Raw genomic sequence first — 20116 nt, 5'->3', positions numbered from 1 at the left:
CTAAGAAAGCACGCTGACAAGTGTTTATGACATATACATTGTTGGGAGAGCAGTGAGAAGCAAAAATTGTTCTGATGAGTCTGAATTCACACTTCAAAGAGTTGCTGTGTTTCATCAATGTTGTGTTCTAGCATTGCTTTGAGAGAATTCTGTTAAGGAACTACAAGGTAGCTTTTAGGATGACCTCACACAGCAGCGCATGTCACGAGACACAGAAAAGTATGTTAGAAGACTTTTCAGCTGTGTTAAAATAAATGTTCTAACAAGTCAACAGTTGCATCCCTTTTCTTTTGTTTGATAACATGACAGCGAACATCTTTTGCTCAGGATACTTTTCCAGTGGAAGGGGCTGATCTGTGGACCAGTCTTCCTATTAATATAAAGTCTTTAACAAAACTGTCTACATTTCAAAAACATATTAACATAAAATATCCTACGTGTTCATGTAAAGCATGTAAATAAGTACAGTTGAATCCATTGTATAGTAATTTATTTATTTGCTGGTATTCCATTTTTGCTGTTCTTTCACAATTTGAGTAAAACCTCCTTTAGGGACGTCTGTTGCGAATTAGCCACAGTTATAAACACTGTGATACAGGCATTAGATTGTTTCAATGTAATGATCTATGTTTTTTTTGTATTTTTCCCTGAAATAAATAAAAACGACTGACTGCAGTTTAACTGATGATTCATTCACCACTCAATCAAAACAGATACAGCGTTGGGTGCCTTTTCAATGCATAATTTTAAAATACAAAATATAATTTTAATGCAAATGCTGTCATTTGCAGAGACAATGACTCTCTTCTTTACTTTAAATGTATCATGTAGGTTTGCACACAGTCACTTGCAGCAGGAAGCATTGACATTGTTTGATTTGCACGCTCTGCATAGACTCTATACAACAGGAAGTATATTCTATGCTTCAGTCAGACTAAGTGCTTTTATAAAAAATAAAAAAAGTTTCAAGGCAGCACAGAGTGACCTGAGCTGAAAGCATCAAATGAGAAAACTGTCAGTTTCATCATGACAGACAGGATAAATGAGGGCTGTAAGACAGAGACGGACTGAACCTTGACTGAAATTGTGTCCACACTCTCAGGATGACCATTATTACGATACAGAAGGAGACGTCTATTTTTAGATGTAATTCCGTTCCCTGGCAACCCACAGAAGTTCACTTGAAGACATTTGGACCGTATTATTTTGTAGCTGTGAAAGTAATGGCTTGTTTGTTCCCTTGGGCTGCATAATTTACTATTGGATGCAATAGAATATATGTAGTTACCAGATGAAAGTGATTGAATTTGCAGTGGTTATTAGACTCAGAAGTTAAGGTGTTTGCCGCACTAGTGGTTTTTGTGACATGTGTATGTGTATTTTGCCCTTATTATCTTTTGTCTTTTTGCACGTAACCCTTGTGCTATCCTTGGCACTTTAACATTGTGAGTTGGGTCATCTAGACCTACTTGACAAGACAGTGCTCTGAACCTTTTTTCTTCAATGATTTGTGATCTTCACTGGTGTCCATGGATTACATGAAATCTTTCCACCTTTATCCACCTTTGTCATGGTAGGGAGAACACGTCAAAGTAAGGGTGGGGTCATCTAAGATAGCACAAGGGTTAAGACACTGAAAAACTCCACCCAGCTTGAAAAGTGTTTTATTATGTATAAATCTGTCCTAAATACCACAATATGGACTACATTGTTTTCAGTTCAGTTCTCCTATACCTTTATCAGCCTCTAGGTGTCACTGTGTCTACAGGTGAAACTGCTCAGGTATGCATTTATTATTACTTAGTACCCATACTGTAGCTTTTTATGCAAGAAAATTTCTCTATTAAGCTATAACAACAGAATAAAAAAGTTTTAATAACAAAATCCTAAATAGCAGTAAATATTTTTTGATTTGCTGCTATTTTAACAAATTTTTAAAACATTGATTTCATTAATCTATTTTGTGTTTGAGCCGATGTGTCAAAAAAAACACATTTTTATTTTCAGAATTTATTTCAGTTTAGTGCGTTCCAGCACTATTATGATTCATTTCCAGCCCTCTTGTCTATGTGTGGAGAAAAAGACAAAATAGACCTTACACCTTTAACTTAAAGTACCTTCTTAAAAAAAAGAAGAAAAAAAAACGTTTTTTTTATTCACAGGAGAAAACAGCTTTATTGTTCCACCTGATTTATTCAAAGCATGTGTGAGCTGTAATACACTGACTGACATTTGAATAAAAATTTTATAAAAATAAAATAAAAAAGTGAACATATCGCTCTTTTTTAACCCCCAAAAGGTGAAAGGTGAAACATCCCCATGAATGAAAATCACTCTGAGTATAATGTCTAAAATAACAAAGAAGGGATAAAAAAAGGGGGAGAAAGTCCAAACTGAGTTCAGTTTGGACTTTCTCAAATATTTTCCGAACTGAGTCGATGACCACATCTACTTACCCCACTTCCAGAGCAGTTTACTGTTCTGCTCTGAAATATTATTTCCCTCAGCGGAGAGGTGAGCAGCAGCCAAACGAAGGCCATGTGTGACTAATACATACCAACACCATTAGACTGTAGAAACGGCATTTTACGTGCAATAGTCAAACTTTTTTACGATTGGACAGGATTTTTCCAAATGCTTCTCCATCTTACACAAATTAGGTTTGAATCCACAATAAACAGAAATGCACAGATCCTCATTCATTCATTCTCTGCCAGTTAACCCCTTTAGGTTAAAAAACTCTGAAAGGATGATTGCTTTAAATAAACCTGAAAAGCTGGTTGTTTTACTGCTACTTTTCAACAACCATTCATTCTTTTTTTATCTTTTCAATGATACTGCCATAACCATGCTTTCTAAATTGCACATTTCTCATGCAATTTAACTTTAGCAATAAAATCAAAGTCTATATAGTCGTCTTTTAAAAAGTTTAAAAAGGACAGATGATTTACTTAACAAAGACAGGAGAGTAATACTGAAAATCCTGACTAAGAACTTTAATGTCCCAGAAGAAAATGAAACATTTGATGCTGAATGCAGATTTCCTGAAAGGCTCAGAAAACATTTCCCAATGTGGCAAAGTAAAGAAACATGTCATTTTATTCAACATTTTTAGTCGACATTACAGCACTTTGTAAAAGAAATATGCTTCTGAATATGCAGTTATTTTCAAAAACATCATACTTTAACAACCAAATGAATGATTTAGGCAAATCAAGAGAAAAAAAGTACAGTATTACCTGTACCAGGCGGCAATTTAAAAAAAAAGTGGACCTAAGGCAAAAATCTAAGTGCACTCTTTAAAAATAAAACAGCATTTTTCTATCTATAGTTTAACAAACACATTTCCTGTTAAATTATAATTTCCTTTTATACACTTATATTTAATATATTTAAATTCCTTTAGATTTTAGAAAATGAATAATAAAAGTGTTATTTTAAAACAGCAAACAGTATTTTTACAATTTTATGTTTAAATGAGGTATAGGAGGCGTCAATTATAATATGTTGGGTGATTTGGTCATTCTTTTGCTCACAACGGTTAGTTTAAAATGCAAAATACTGTCCTGAGTGTTCTGGGGTAAAAAAAAAACCCTTTTCAGAAAACATGGACTAAGTTATATACAATAGGATTTTAAGGAAGGTTTGGATCATGCTAATGAGATAATGAGGCCTCAGAAATTAATGTAATAAATATGATACAAATGGTTATATTGGGTTAACATCTGAAAACATTGAGTTCTAATGGAAAAATGCAGTATAAGCACGTCAGATAGTAAAACATTGTCATTAAGAAACGTTTATTTTGAAGCATTTTTGATTGCTTTTACTCTTTAACCATCCTCTTGGTGTATGACTTTTTTAAAAGACCTCCTTTATAGTATAGGATATTTTAACACATAAACCCCTATTGTGGGTCTAATAATGTAGAATAATTATTTTTCTCTGGTGAGATTATCGACAACACACCAAAAACTGAGAAGAACACAAAGAAGCAAAGAAGACTGTTTCAAATTTGGTTCTTTTATTTGATAATACTGAATATTTAGTCCTTCACCAGGACTTACACAAAGCATCAAACACATGCACAGTCCTCTGTCCACACCAGGTAACGATATCCTGTTTCTCTCTTCACAAAAAGGACTCGTCATTCTCGCTCTCACGTTATTCCAGCGCAAGAGGGGCCTTCTCAAAACAACAGCTCGAAAGATTATCGACAAAGACCGCAAACACACGCAAAAATCGTTTACCGTATTACAATAATAACACTGAAAAAAATGTTAAACTGGAAGGGTTTTGCTTTTTAAATTATGCCTCTAATACTCCATCATATATATGTTTCCGTTAGTGTAGCTTCGGGTGTATAAAACAGCACTGTAAACTTGAGTAACTTGCTAACTAGGACAGGAGTAAAGCTTTCTTTTAATAGCTTGGAGGCAAAGCCAACATTAAGCGATTAAAGTTTTAATCGTGGAACAAAACCATCGGCTAGAAGCATTAAAAAAAAACTGCTGTTTGCATTTACAATCAACATAAAGACACTAAAACTTTACGCTCCTTGCACAAATAAAGATCCCTTTAAACTCTCACTTCCCCTTTTCTTTGCACGGATTCTTTCATTTGTTCCAATGAACACATCAAGAGTGGATCCTAAGAGCACAGAAAGAAAGTGACGTTGATCCATCAGTCTGTGTGAACGAGAACTGCCACAAAAGGGGTTCTAAAGTTCATCTTCAAAAAAGTGCAAATCTAGCTCTAATGCAGTAAGTATTAATCATCAATGAACAACAAAAGTATATGAATAGGAACTGTACAGCTACATAACACTAAGATGATCTGGAGGATAAGGGAGGAGGAAGAGATTTCTCAAGAGTCGCTTTGCCTCATGAGCAGATTTTATTGTGGACCGCGCGTCTTCATGATGCATAGACTGGTCCAGTGAGGCCTGTGACGGCCAAAGGCTTCAGATTGGATTGCTACAAGGAAGACTCTGATCTAATGAAACCAGAAATGATCATTAGTCAAGCAAGATGATTCATTGTTTTCCTGTTATTTTTATGAAAACAGGCTGTGGGTGTCTGTCGTCAGTCTGTCGTCAGTGTCTGTTGTGGGTGATAAGCATAAAATAAAAGAAAAAGAAAGAAGGCAACTTGGAAATTGACTTTGGAAGAGAGCAGAATGAGGTAATAAGAGATGATGGATAACAAATGATGGCAGGTTGGAGTGGAGCGGAGCTGTTAAGGAGTTTTATTGGGCAGGAAGTGCTCTGTCTCGTCGGAAATGTATATTCTTCTGACGCCAGCCTCAGAAGGAACTACATCATCACTCGACCAGTCTATGTCTCATGATGCATTTTTATATTTTTTTGCAGAGAAGTTTGATCTGAAAACAGCCTGTGAGTCATTTATTTTGACGTACAAACTGATTCAAGTTGTTTTCAGACCACTACGTGATTTAATTTGTATTTTCCAATATCAAAAAATATTTTTCCTGATGTTCTATTTTAACATTTCAATTATTGTTTACATTTTACCGTCAAGCTGTGAATTTGGCTGTATGGGTTTAAGGGTCCTCAGCGTCCAAAAACTCTTTCTTTGGTGGTGCGACACCGCGGTACCAGGAGCAGGAGCCGTCTGCCCTCTTGACACAGGCGTAGTGGTTAGCCTGGCGTCCGTGCACCTGCTTCTCAATCATCAGGTCTGTCCACAGACACTCCTCAGGAGCGGAAATCGTACAGGGCAGGGAAGGACAGCGGACGATCTGTAGAAACACACAATGCACCTGTACGGTCTGCACAATTTGACATGGAGTTCATGTGACCAAACTAAAACATGGGCCCCATCAAATGCACTGCAGTAGACAATAAAGCGAGTCTTTTGCATTCTCGCTTGGTTAGCTTGTTAAACGGAACCTCATTTTGGTTTTCAAGCAGTCTTTTAAGATGTTTCATCAAGGATATTCAACCAAATTCAGTTTCTTTGCTAATAACCAGTGAACCTACCAACCATTCCAGACTATCACACTACCGCCACCATGCCTAACTGCTTCAATAATCTTTTTTTATGAAATTCTGCAGGAAACATCCATTCTAGAGCAGAGGTCTGAAACTTTTAACTCTTAAAGAATCATTAGGGTCGATTTCCCACTGACTACAACACTTATGTCACCGTTCAGAAAAGTAGTACACTGATTCATATTTATGTTAGTGTTTCTATTATGAAAAATTTAATTGAACTAATGCTTCGACATACATAAAACATAATCCTAAAGAGCCCTTTTTCAAAAATATAAATAGTTGATAACTAGTCAGTTTCACAAGACTTCCTTCCAAATTAAAAGACATAGTGTCACATAGGATTATTTAAATTCAGAAAATGTAGTCGTAGGTAATGTGATGTCAGCAGTCGTTTAAAAAAAATGTATTTTACCATTTGAGATCCATCTAAGCCAGAAGTGTCTAAATTTAACAAACAGAGGTAATTTAGTCACCCCTACCGTATTTTTCTAACCATAAGGCACCTTGAATTTGTTTAAAAAAGAAATCTGCCCTAAAAACTGCCAGTGCGTCTTAATTCTGCTTGTGCTTAAAATCTGTTTAATTTACTTTTATTAAACTTTACTACTTCCTTACTTTTTACTTGCATTTACTTTTTCAAATTGAAAACATTTCATTTTAACAAGAGAGCCATAAAAGGGGGGGGTAACAAGCCACATGTGGCCGACGCCTCTTCTTAAGGTTAAACGTTTTGTCTTTTAGGTCTATCTATATAAGTTTTAGATGGAACCAAGATGTTTTTGTCAAATGTGAAATGGGAAATTGTCCTGCTTGTTTTGAACTCTGTAGATCCACTTTAGAAAAGTCTGGTTTCTTTTAAACATGAACTCTGACCTTTACAGATACAAATAAGATCTGCAGTTTTTTTTTTCTTATGCCCTCCTGGATAAAAGGCTGTTGTGCTCTTGTAACAAGCAAAGTTCAACAGCTTTACAAACTTACAAAATTAAAATCTAGAATTTTCTAACTGATGAAGGTCGCCATTATCATCCAGCGTGCGCTTCAGTGTTTAGACAGGTGAATATGAATTTTTCTGGATTAACACTGAAGGTACATTTAAAAATAAATAAAAAAAACAAAACCTAAAGTTGTAAAGAATAAATGTGACAAAAACACACTAAAATTATCCAATAAACAAAAAGAACATTAAAAATCTCTTTCTGTGGTTCTGTGGATTTTTGGACTATTGTTTTTCTGAGTCTCAGACCACTTTCTGTACTTTCTCAGCAGCAACATCAACCTTGAGCTCCTTTCACAAATTCTGAGATCTTCTCTGAAAAGTTTCCAAATAAAAGCTCTTTGCACCCAAACAAATTCAATTCAATCCCACCAGACTAAACTGAAGACTTCAAGGAGAGGTTTGAGATGATAGCTAAAAAACGTGGAATTGGCCTCAATATATCTGAGGTTTTATGTTCAATTAATTTTATATTTTTGCTTGATTCTTAAGTGAAATGCTTATTTTGGTTTACTTTTAGAAACAACACAATCAATAACTACTGTTATTTCAGAGTATAAGTCACGTTATTTTGCATAGTGCGTCTTATACTCTGAAGCGACTTAGAGTCCGAAAAATATGCTAGTAGTTTGAGACACGGCATATATTTTCAGACAGACTTTTTTTATCCTAATAGTGAGACCCTATAGATTTTTAGTGCTCATTACTGATGTAAAAACAAAGAAAACGTTGACAATCTGAACCAAATTCCAGAAGGTAGTGGATAAAACATTGGCTCCTTCTGTCTGTTATGTCTGGATTCAACCTCCAAATATCTGCTGCCGTTTTCTTTCCACCCAGGCAGATAAACCAAACATACCCAGATGGCCTTCTGCTGCCTTACCTTGCAGTCGCAGCCCATCTGGTAACGCTGGCTGAGGCTCTTCTTTTGAGTGGCGCTCAAGGAGTCCCACAGCATGATGTAATCACAGAGGGTCACATGCATGCTCCCGTCTGCCTCCGCCTTGCCTGGAAAAGAACATGAAATGATGCACAACTTCAAAATAACAGATGTGATCAAAGATTTAGACAAAACAACAAAAAAACAAGATAAAGCAGTGCCACCTCCATCACATTTGACTGCAAATCCCCCCCACAGCAAACTCTTCATCCATTTAAGAGAAGATGAATCATTTCAGAAGATGCAGTGCTCAGCAGAAAATGAACTGGGTCCCAGATCTGGAGTGTGTGCGCTGGAAAGCACTGGCTTCAGCGGTTCCATCCCCTACAACTCTCTGTAATTAGGGGCGAGTGTTTGCGGGTGCATCACTCCGAGTTATGGAGAAACCAGAGCCTGAATGACATCACGATCTTTTGTGTCTCCTCCGCTCGCTGCGCCGTCTCGTTCTGATGCTGAGTCGCTTATTTTGTGCACACTTCATTTGTGTTTAGTTGTAGTTCCGTGTTTAAGCGTTTGATAGAACAAAGCTGCTTGTAGAAATGGAAAAAAATGTGTCAAGGAAAATAATCTAAGAACCCAGTTTCCAAAAGGATTAGGTTTTCTTTGGTCTGAAACTTTACTTTAATTTTGTTTCATGTTGATAAATTAATTCATAAGAAAAATAATAAATATGCATTTCTCTGTGAAATCATGTAAAAGGATTTCAAAAGTCTGAAGAACCTACCATAATTAAAGGTTCTAAGAAGGACCTGAGTAAAGATCAAAGTGGAAACAAATTCTGGCATATGATTCATCCTTGTAATGCTACCAAGTATTCTGGTTATAGGTTCAGTTTGGATAAATAGCAAAACAAATGAAATGTTTCTTTTTAATTAGTTTAGCCCAGGTTAATTTTTGGAGAATCCTTTGAATTATTTAATATGTTGACAGGATTAATCTGACTCTTAGAGGCACTCCAATGAAAACCATCTTTTTAACATGTTCTTTTGCATTTTCTGATGACGGAGGACATATATGAAGTAAATTAAGATTATTGTTGCATTTCTGAGTATTTCTTTATTCAAATTGTTATGAATCAGGAGCAGACGAAACAAAAAATGATGTTTTATAAAGAGCTTGGCTCAATGCTGAGCGGGGCACAATCACTCTGCTTTGCTCCGTTCTAACGCATCCACTTGCAGACAAATAGATCCATATACGTCTTCGTTTTCCTCGTTTGAGCTGGGATCTGGATCAAAACTGTACATCTGGATAGCTGCAACATTGCTCACCATTTTTGTTGCACCATAATGTTAAATTCGAATGAACTCCTGCCACTCTGCAAAAAAACGACGTCCTAGAAAACATCTGGGTGTTTTTTATTTGGCAAAAAACAACAAATTCATCATTAAAAGGCCACTGGGGGTGCTTTGTATAATAGTTTAAAAGATAATTGGAGTGGGACTTTAAAATCATCTTGTGTTCAAACTTTTACTTGACATTACTTTTAGAAAAACAAAACAAAGCAAATAAAGTTTTGGTTTGTTAATAAGTTGCAGGTACTTTTTTAACTTGTGGCTTCAAATATACTTTGATTTGACTATTTAGAGTTATTTGATTGCAGATTATTCAAAAGCGATCTTGAGTCAAAGATTACAAAGATCAAAGATGAAATAAGATAAGTCACCTTTCTCTTTTACAGCGACATTTAACATGAGCGGACAACAGAAAAATCTTCATCTTTTCCCAACTTTAAAAAAGCCAACAGTAAGTAATTCGACATCAGTTTGCCTGGAGAGAAGTGTGAAGAACAGGAGCAGTTCTGGGGCAAACATTACCGGTGCTAAGGCCGGCTGAAGTGTGCAACAGTGACGGACATCTACCCGCAGGGCAGGAGATGACATCTATTTCAAACATCCAGCTTTTCTTTGAATTTCATGCATTACAATAATGCAGAACAAACAAATATTTCTGTTTTTTTTTTACTAAATAATTGAAAAAGGAAAACCTTTTGACCAGCAGCTCCATTCAAGCATCCTGTTAGCTTTTACTTGACATGTAAAGTATTGATTTTGTATCCATGCAAAAACCGCAGACAAGAAACCCTTGAAGTCATTTCAATGCTTTGATGAGACATTGTAAATTCATTTTTTTTAGAACCACATTTTGGACTAAATAAACGTCAGCTTACCTACAGGTAGAACAGGTTGTTCTGTTTTCAGCTTTTAATTTTCTGTGTCTACAGAAAAAAACATTTCTCTTTGAGTTTAGGAGTCTTGTGGATGTGAACAGAGGCTAAAAGCCAGACAATGTCCCTCCTCGTCTCCGAGGGGTTTAGTCAGAACGGTATCATTACCCATAATAGCATAAACACATCACCCTTCTGTTCTGCATCCGCTCTCAAGTTGGTCTGCGCTTACACCTGCTTTTCTGTATCACAACCATCTGTTTGGAAATTCCTGTGGCTCGCCCGTCCTTCTGTCTGTCTGCATTTGTATTCTTTCACATCAAGTTCATGTGTTGAGCATTCCTCATCCTCCCAAAAACATAAGAGCGTTTTTCTTTAATTGTCATCTTTAAATTCTTTCTTTTCTGCAATATGTTTCGAAATTAATACATAAATAATTTGGTTTCCACCTGCATTTAAGTGATTTAAGAGACCGTTTACTCTGCTTTGGCTGAGTTGGGATAGGTTCAATTCCTGTGACCCTAATCAGGACAGAGTAGGAACAGAACATTCTTTTCTTCGTTATTACTTTCATTTTTATAGCCTATTTTATTGGAATTTTAAATAGTTGAAAATAAAAACCAAAATCCAACAAACCTGAGATCAGATATTCTTTCTTGCCGGTGGCATCCAGGGTAACACCACAGACGGCAGAAACCGGAGCAGTGAAGACGGCCTCGATGTCCTGGTTGGGCCCCTTGAACATCTAAAAGACCCAATTTAGAATGTTGGAATAAACCGTTTTATTAAATAAAAATAAAATAGAACACAAAAAGTTTTTTTTTGTCTTTTTTTTTTTTACCTTGATTTGTTTGATGTCATACTGGATCCTCTTGATGGGGTTTCCATAGATGTCATTCCCAGAGACCACCTCTCTTTCTCCCACCACCTTGGCACGAATCACTGGTAGGAAAAAGAAGAAGCATGCTGTCAGGTAAAGAAGTCTTTCATTTAAAAAAATAAGATTAATATATTTTTAATCAAATTTTTATTAGTCAATAAAAACTGCTAAAAAAAAGGCTGATTCTGCAAAATGTTTGGACTTCCTTAATGAGTAGCTTTCTACATTAACACAAAATCCATTTTGAATAGTTTGAAACAAATATAATACGGTCAAGTTAATGAAAACTGAAAAGCAGGTATAAAAAATGTTTGAAATATGCAATAAAAAAATCAAATCTTGGCCTGGATTTCTCAAAGGCTTTTATTTTTTAGTAGTATATTCTTAACGACAAAAACACAACAAGAAAATAATAAGAAAGGACAAACATAATTAGTCACTGATACTTTAATCTGCACTTTTAGCCTATTGATTTGACATTAAAATTAAGTTACATTTGTTTCTTTCAAATTTGTCATTATAGCTCATATTTGCAGGAAACAAAACTTACAGATGAAATGCTGATCATACCAAGAAAACAATAACAATAAAAAAGCAAAATTCTTTTTTTTTCTCATGTAAATTAGATTTTGACATTAAGCTTAAGGGGTTAAACTGAATAAAACGTAAATGTCTTATTTTTATTTTCATTTTGTTTATTTTTCAATTATATATTTTTTAAAAACGATGGTATTTCTAAAAACAGCGATATTTGACCACAGGTAGATTTAACAAGCCCATACATTGGAACCCTCAAAACAAAATTTGCTGCCGCACTGTTTAAAATAAAACCGTTAAAAGTTACATAATGATATGCTAAAAAAAAAACAATCTGGTCCAAATCACATGACAAAGCTTTCAAATCCAACATGAACATTAAAATAGAGCAAAAAACCCATCAACAGCATGAGACAAACTGGTCTAATGCAAAAGAGATGTGTCAAAATGCACAGTTTCATGTTTATTCGAGCTGCTAAGAAATCTCAGAGATATTTTCAAAGTAAAAGTTGCTCTCACTCACAATTTATTTTAAATTTATTTTTAAAGTAATTTCTCCATGTATGAGGTGCAACATTCTCCATTACCACACTACTTTTTCAAATACCCATGCATTAAGAAAAAGGCAAATACTTTCTTTTTATTTGTTCACAGTTTTTGTATTTCAAGCTTTGAAACAAACTATTTTCCAGTGATAGTGTCTCTGTTGTGTTTATGGCTTTTTTGTTAGCCCTAAGAAGAAATGAGTTCTGCATGAACTAAATCTGTTAAGATAAATCAAAAACTACAATTAGTTTGTAATAAAGGTTTCAAGCGAAAGAACCCTTAGTAATTGCACCAAAAGACACACAATTACTTTCTGAACCCATTAGGTCAGAAAATTTAAGATCAGAATTGAGCGAGTCATCATTTACATTATGATTCGTCCTTATGATGTGAAACATTAAGAATCACTTAAGAAAAAAAATACATTTGACCAAATTAATTAAACTAGCAAAATCATTAATGAAATATCAGCTTCTGACTTCAACTTCATTTTACTGCCTGAACCAGTTAAAGACACTCAAAATTCAAGTTTTGTCATTTCAAATACCAGTAAATGTGCCCTGCAACAGACCAGCCTGACTAGCCTTTGCTCAACAGTAGTTGGATAGGCTCCAGCAACCCAGAGTATGTAGGCCCTTTGTTAAATCTGTCATTTGAACAGGGACAGCTGACTCTGAAGAAGGATAGATAAGTAAATGGTGTTAAGTGTATAAGAGCACTGGACAAAGTGAGTGTGACATCCCCTATAGAAAATGGTTTATTTCTGGTTTCTACCAAATAAAGTCAATTAAGTAACCTTTTTTTCTGCAATATGGACGCTGCCATGTTGAAGCCAGAAATTGTCAATAAATAGTACTGGATCCGAGCCAGTCTGAGTGAACATTTCTATTGAAATCAATAGTGAGCTTATAAGAAGGCCAAGTGAGCTTTGGAGAATCTGCCAATCAAAGTTTTCAAATGCTCAACGTGGGAGGTACACACGTTCACGGAGGCATCTGATTGGTCAGTTTAAAGCTGGAATAACTTCCACTACAGTTTACTTCTTAGGAGAAGTCTATGGAACTTTGGCTTCTTGGATCCAGCAATTACTTCATGATTGGAACATGAAAGGGGAGGGGTCACTCAGTCCCATTCTCATATACAATCAATGGTTAAGTGACATGACCCTAGTGGTAACTTGGTGAACTGCATCTAGCTCTGGTCCAGTTGAAAAACAAAAGAGCTCGCTTGTGGTAGGACAACATTTTAAAATGTTGTTCATAAGCAAATAAATAAAACACGTGGCAAAATCAAAATTGAGAAGAAAAACCAGAGCCAATAAAATTTTTACATTTTCAACAATAAATGGGCTGACTTACAGAAAAACTAAAAGTTTCTATGTTCCCAAAGATGGAGAGTGTGATTAATAATTTCACATTTTAGGAAAAGCGGTTTCACAAAGAAACCAAAACAGTTTCAATGTGTTCTGATGTTTATGCAAATGTGCAGCAGCGGCTGAGTACATACAAAGACACACACACAGCAGTATACCTGGCTGGCGCGCTCCTGCATTCCTCCCGGTTTTTTCCGCTCTCATTTCCTGACCTCATTCTGAGCCACAGACTAATGAGCAAAGAATCACCAGCAGGATGCAGCACTGAGGGGAAATTACCCTGTTATTCGCAACAGATTGCTGCTAAAGGAGTTCACCCTGCAATAATGCCAAAGATGATCCTCTGCAGTCTAAACAGCAAGTTTGCTGAGGTGGCAGACTACATAGTGGGATACTAAAATGACCACTGGGGGGATTCAGGGCTCCAAGCGGTCAGAGAGTCGTCCAATTAGCTACAACCAGCAGCCAGGAGCCCCTTCAATAGACCACCAACTGACCCACATTTCAACGGCTCCAAAACTCTCCAGACCGGGATGAGGCTTAATGACTTATACATACGTATCAGTTGCACTACGCAATGTTTTCCATACAAACCCCACATGAACACACACACACACACCACATGCAAAGGCATACTCTGGTGACCAGCAAATCTTCCCTCACTGTCCTGATGTGGTTTGCTGAGTTCCAGACGTATGTGGGCCTTTTGTTAAATCTGTCATTTGAACAGAGACAAACTGACCTCAAACACAACACCATGGGTTTTCGGTTCAGGACCTCTGGAAACATCTGCGTGAGAGCCTGGAAGCTCGGGTTTTCCCTTGATGACACAACAAGAGGAGCAGCATGCTGTCCGATTAGGAAATGAAGCTAAGATGGTCAAATGAACAACCAACACGGGGTTGAATTTACTATTATTCTATTACATATATACTGTTATATACTGTATATTACATTATACTGATGTTTTGTTTTTTATTCCAATCATACGCCTTATGACTTATCCAAATACCCCAGCAAAGCTGCAGCTCACACTCCTTTAATCTATGAGGTGCCACATTTTCCTTTGCCATCTAATGACAAAAGCTCTAAACATTTAAGACTCACTCTGATGAAAAAGGTGTTTTTAACATGTTCTTGTGGCATTTTTCTGATGATGGAGGCCATATATAAAGAAAACTATGTTCAAATTTGCATTTCTGAGTTGTTGTTTTTTTATTCAGATTGTTGTGAATGTAAAAAAAGTTGTTGGAAAAAAAGCTTGCAGCTGTAAAGTAGAAGCTATAATCGGTGGGCCACAAGCTCCATGCTCCACTTTATTCTGATGCATCCACTTGTAGACAACTAGATCCATGGGAGTCTTCTTGTTTCTCGTTTGAGCTCGTCCCTGGATCAAAACTGTACAGTTGGATAACTCCAATATTGGTTGTCATTTTTTCTTTCACCGGCAATGCTAGGTTGGGGGTATGAGGGGCTGTAAGCTAGTAGGAGAGAGCGTAAGCAAAGGAATGATCAGTAGAGGCTTACTTCAGCGTCAACAGTCCTGCCCTCAACTCAGAGATGAATTTCGAATGAACTACTGCCACGCTCTGCAGAAACCTGGAAACCTAGAAAACGACAAAGGTTTTTTGATTTTTGTCCGCGATGTCTGCCACTCATCATGGACGCCGAAGTGGACGCCAAAAAGTCACTTTCCGGGCCCCTGGCCAGACCTGATGCCCTGACTAGGCCATCCGGATCCACCCCCTCTTCCTCAGAGGATAAACACCTCGACGGAGGACCTGAGCCTTATGTAGGATTCCTCTCATCCCCATACCTCTGTGTCTCCACCTTTTTGTGGCTGGCCATCTGCGATCCCACTTCTGACACCATAGTGTCGTGGGTCCCTCCAGGAAATAATGCAGAGGCTCCAAGGTGAGTGTGTTCTTTCCTTTATTCAAGAACTGCAAGCACTTCAACTGCTCCACGCAGGGCACATCAGGTTGTGACACATCCACCTCACTCCATTTTCACTTCCTGTGACACTTCCTTATAACCCATACGCCCCTCCTACTGGGCGGTGCTCTCCTTTAGGCCACAGGTAAGGTCACAGGAAACAGTCTTATGCTGACACACAAGACATATTTGCATAAAATAAATAAACGATGTGGGTCCCACCACCAGCTGACGGTGCCACACCGTCACAATATCAGAAAAGAACTGTGAAAGAAAAAAGCCTGCATGGAGAAAGATTTGTACCCCTTTGGACAATTCGCACTAAGCCTCCTCCAAATGTAGGTGAAATGGTAAACAGTAGCAAAACAAGAAGAAACCCCTTCCTGCTTGTCCACTGTGAACACCATGGGATAACAACACGTTCAAGAATCTGCGTTTAGCACATTCAAGAATGTGCTTCCTCGAGTGAAAGTAGCATTATGGTGCAGATACATCACAGGGAAAACAAACAAGAATTCATTGTTTTCTGTCACTTTTAGAATTTTTAGCACTTCCATAAAGCGTGTTTTTGGACTGATTGAAGAAGCTGAAGTGTTTCAAAAAACTTATTTACACATGAGGAGAACATACAAACTCAACACAGAAAGAACCCAACGATGATTTGAACAAGAGCCTTTTCGCTGGGAGGTGACAGTGCCAACCGCCACACCCTCGAGCAGCCTCATGTAATATTTAAGGGGTTGCAATCAATTTTTCTCTTTCATCTCCAGAACGACTTCGATAGTTTAGTTTGACAGTTTAGACAGTTTGAACATTGTTCGGCTTTAAGGCCTATGTCTCGGCACAGTGGTTTCCTGGAGGAGCCTATTGTTTTAAAGTCGTAGAATTCTATTGTAGCATTTAGAGTAGTACAGCCCAGTACTAATAGCCTTTAAATTTTTGGTGCAATCCCTACACTGCAAGTAAAAAGCAACAGTGTAGAAAACTCCCTCTCAATAGACGAATAGATATAAACCAGGCTCAGTACAGTGACAATCAGTCGAGTCTGAGAGGACAGGAAAAAATGGACAAACTTGGAAAAATAAATTGTCATAAAATGAACAAGGTAGGGTTTTAGTTTCAGTAAGGGGAATGGAAGCAGATGGACGAACACAACATCACTAAAGGTTCTGTTATCTGACAAAAAAGCAAGTAAGAGTCCATGAAGTAGACGAAAATAAATCCACCAACTATTTGTTTTAAGATTAAAGAGATGTTAGAAAACAAATGGGCATAAAGTCACTGGAACATCAGTTACGAGATAAGAGAGTTACAAGTTAGTGACTGTAACAATGACTTGTACTTTCAGGGATAGGAAACATTGACTGTATATGAGAACTGGATTAAGTGGCTCCTTCCCCCTCGTATTCCAAACAGGAAGTAACCACTGGCTACAAGAAGCCAAAATCCCATAGACTTCTATTAAGAAATAAACAGCTAATTCTCAGTCATTCTATTCGTTAAGAAAACGTTCTTGCTTTACTACAAATTTTTGTTACATGTTCTTGCTATTTTTTTTCTCTGTACTGCAAGTTATTTATATTATAAACTGACCAATCAGATGCCTTAAAAAAAGTATGCGGTCTCACATCTAACATTTGATTGATAGGTTCTCTCGAGTCCACTTTCAAATGCTGGGGGGGCTTCCAACAAGCTCACTCCTGGTTGGGGACAGTGATTCCCATAGAAACGTCGACTCAGACCGATTTGGATCCATCACTGCTAACTAACGTTGCCTGGTTCCAACATGGTGGCATCCATATCATGGAAAAATGGTGACTGAATTGACTTCATGTGGTTGACATCACACTCACTCAATAATATAAACAGTCAATGGTAGGAAAGGATATGCACAGAGAAAATGTCTATTGTAAGGAAGGTGTAGTGAACTGCCCAGTGCAGGGAGTCATCATATATCCTAAATATTTTTCCTTTGAAGCAGAAAATTGGAACATTTCTGCTATTTCTCCAATATTTAACCTCTTGACGCCTGAATTTATTTATAGCTATGAAAAACATGTCACTTCTGTTTTTGCTTTCATGTAAATGCTATATTAGAGCAGAATGGGTTTGATGCGCATTTGCATCATTAGGCATCAATGGGGTTAAACATGAAATGTCTTGACTGAAGGAAAGGTCAGCATCTATAATTGGAGTTGTGCTGTTTCATGTCCACTTCTGTCTCTGCAGAAACCAGGATGACTCTGGTGTTCCAACCGCCAGCCAACCTGACAGTGAGATGACTGGAGGAGCAGTTGGGAACTTCCCTTTGAGGGCAACAGATTTATTTAAAAAATAAAGAGAGAGAGAGGATGTTTGTGTCTGCACGTCTAAACTGCATTGTTGGGTGACCTGGAGCATCACTTTGCATTGAAATGAGAAGATTATAAACAAAACTAAAATGCTATAGAGTCACTTTGTTGCATCCACATCTCCTGTTTAACCTCAACACCTTTGCAGTGTATCATCAGGGTTGGTTTCCACAGGAGGTTATTTTCTGATGTGGCTTTATCTTCCGATCCACCCTACAATCATGACCTGACAATGACACCGCCGTTTAGTGGCCTGCACGTCTATTAGCACTCGTTCCCCTACTTTTAGAGCAGACAAAACTTTTCTGACTCACACACCCTTTCAAAGCACACCTTTACACCTCTCCATATAGACATCCAGTCTCCAGTAGCTGCCAGCTCAGCGAAAGACTGAGTCACACCTAAAAAAAAACAGGGCTTTCTTCTTGCGATTTAAAATTCCAGATCCATAAAGCTGAGGATGGTGTGGTTTTAGGACTTTTCATGCTACATTCTACAGAATACCGTGCATATTTTCATTTGTACTGCCTTTTTTTAAAAGATTTTTTTCCCTCCAGAACTGACATCTAGATGTCCTCCACTGCAAGTGTGTGTGTGTGTGTGCACAGCAATGGGCCCTCAGTTGTCTGTTGGGGCTGTATGGGTGTGTGTGAATGGGCGTGTGTCTTTGTGCTGCAGCAGAGCAAAGTTAGGAAAACCCCAGAAACATTCCTGTAATTCCTCTCAGCACCACCCTGCACAGGAAGAAACTGGACAGGAATGGAAATGTTCACATAAAAAAAAAACCTGTGGTGTGACACTAGTACTCTGCTGTAAATAGTCAGCTCCATCTTAATTGCCCTCTTTGATGCCACGTTGCTCTGCAAGCATTGGCTTCATCCAGTACAAGGATCTTACAGCTTCAACTTCATGTACATGTATCAGAAAGAAGAAAAATAAGATAAAATAAGTCTCTCTGTCAGAATCATCATGTTTCTTTTGCCTGCAAATCATTTGATCATGTGATTCTGCGTCTCCATTTGTTTGTCATTGTTGTGCAGCTTTATTGTAAACAGTCCAGCAGTGGGGTTTGGCCCTGGTGGAGCAACACCCCAAGCAGCACCCCCCCTTCAGGCGGTGGTGTAGCCCGAAACAGGAGTGTGTGGAGCCGCTTCCTCTGCAGCTGCGGTCAGCTGTGCGGAAACACGGCCCACACATCAACAACAGTCCCGCGAGCTCTACTCACCCACATCGGCGTGGCAGAAGGCTTCCTGCGGGTGGACGGGGGCGCAGCTGCACGCCTCCGCGAGCTCCTCCGCCCGCCAAAGCAGCAACAGCAGCGCCAGCGTCCCGAGGATGCCGTTAACGGAGAACGGCATGTTTGAAGCGAAGCGTTTATGCACTGTTTTCAAGCCTGCTGTTGGTGCTGCGCAGATGCGGTCCAGAGAGAGAGTAGATAGATCCAGCGGCAGCGCTGTTTTTTTTTTAAAGGCAAAAACACCTCAACTACTCACGAGGGCTTTCCGGTGGAGGGGTCACGCGCTCAGGCTGCTGTCGATGAATATTTGAACGAACACTATAGACACAAATCAGAGAGTCTGGACTGGTTTATTAGAAGATCGAGGTTTATAAAGCTGTCCTGCGACTCCTCCCCCCTGTTAACAAGAGTCACACCAGCAGAGGGCGCCAGAGAGGCGAATGCAAGTTTCGGGTTTTTAACTGTTATCTGTACGGAAGACGATTAGGCCCATGCACAAAAGGAAAAAGGGAAAATTTCTCACTTTAATTCTGATTTAAATCTCACAAATCTGATTATAAAGTCAGAATTGAGTTTAAATTCAGCATTCAGATATTAAAGTTAGAATTCTGAATAATAGTTAGAATTCTGAGATTAAAGTCCTTATATTCTATTGCATTTTTCTTCTCTCTGTGGCCCTCATCCTTTTGCATAATTGTGTTATTCTGAGGTGTCCAAACTTTTTGCATAACGGGCCACATTTGGTGAGGTAAAAATGTGATGGCCAACATTCTTTGAACTATTCTAGCATTAAATGTAAACATTTTAATATGAAGGCATAATTTTTTCCACATAGAAATCAAATACATCGAAGTATATCAATTTTGTCCACCATTCATTGCCAGTTAGCTCGCCGTAGAGAGGATGTTTTGCCACATTCTATTGGCATATTAGGCAGAAAAAGTTGTTTCATATTTCATTGGAAAAATCTGACCATTACCTTACCGTCAACTCTTTTTTTTTATTTACAGTTGACATTTTAGAAATGAGTTAGAAAGTCTTATGGAAGGGTGCAGCGACAGCGTTGCCACAGGTTTAAAATTGCTTAAAATTTGGCCTACTACAATCAAAAAAATATTTCTATTTTACAATTTTATTC

General features: G+C 37.8%; 1 protein-coding gene across 2 annotated transcripts; it reads right to left on the bottom strand.

The window, feature by feature from the left end:
* Positions 1 to 4007: 4007 nt before the first annotated feature.
* Positions 4008 to 19383, bottom strand: timp2a (TIMP metallopeptidase inhibitor 2a). 2 transcript variants are annotated; one of them, XM_020711865.2, is made up of 6 exons: positions 18967 to 19383; positions 10962 to 11062; positions 10757 to 10865; positions 7897 to 8021; positions 5534 to 5760; positions 4008 to 4650 (listed from the first exon to the last, which is right to left on the bottom strand). In XM_020711865.2, the coding sequence occupies exons 1-5, from the start codon at positions 19097 to 19099 to the stop codon at positions 5563 to 5565; spliced, it is 666 nt and encodes a 221-aa protein (XP_020567524.1). In that variant the 5' UTR covers positions 19100 to 19383; the 3' UTR covers positions 4008 to 4650; positions 5534 to 5562.
* Positions 19384 to 20116: the final 733 nt, after the last annotated feature.

The sequence above is a fragment of the Oryzias latipes genome, chromosome 19 (genome assembly GCF_053564925.1).
Source record: "Oryzias latipes strain Hd-rR chromosome 19, Olatipes_Hd-rR_3.1".
Classification (NCBI taxonomy): domain Eukaryota; kingdom Metazoa; phylum Chordata; class Actinopteri; order Beloniformes; family Adrianichthyidae; genus Oryzias; species Oryzias latipes.
Note: the sequence above shows the minus strand (reverse complement) of the source record. Positions and strands in the feature narration are given on the sequence as shown.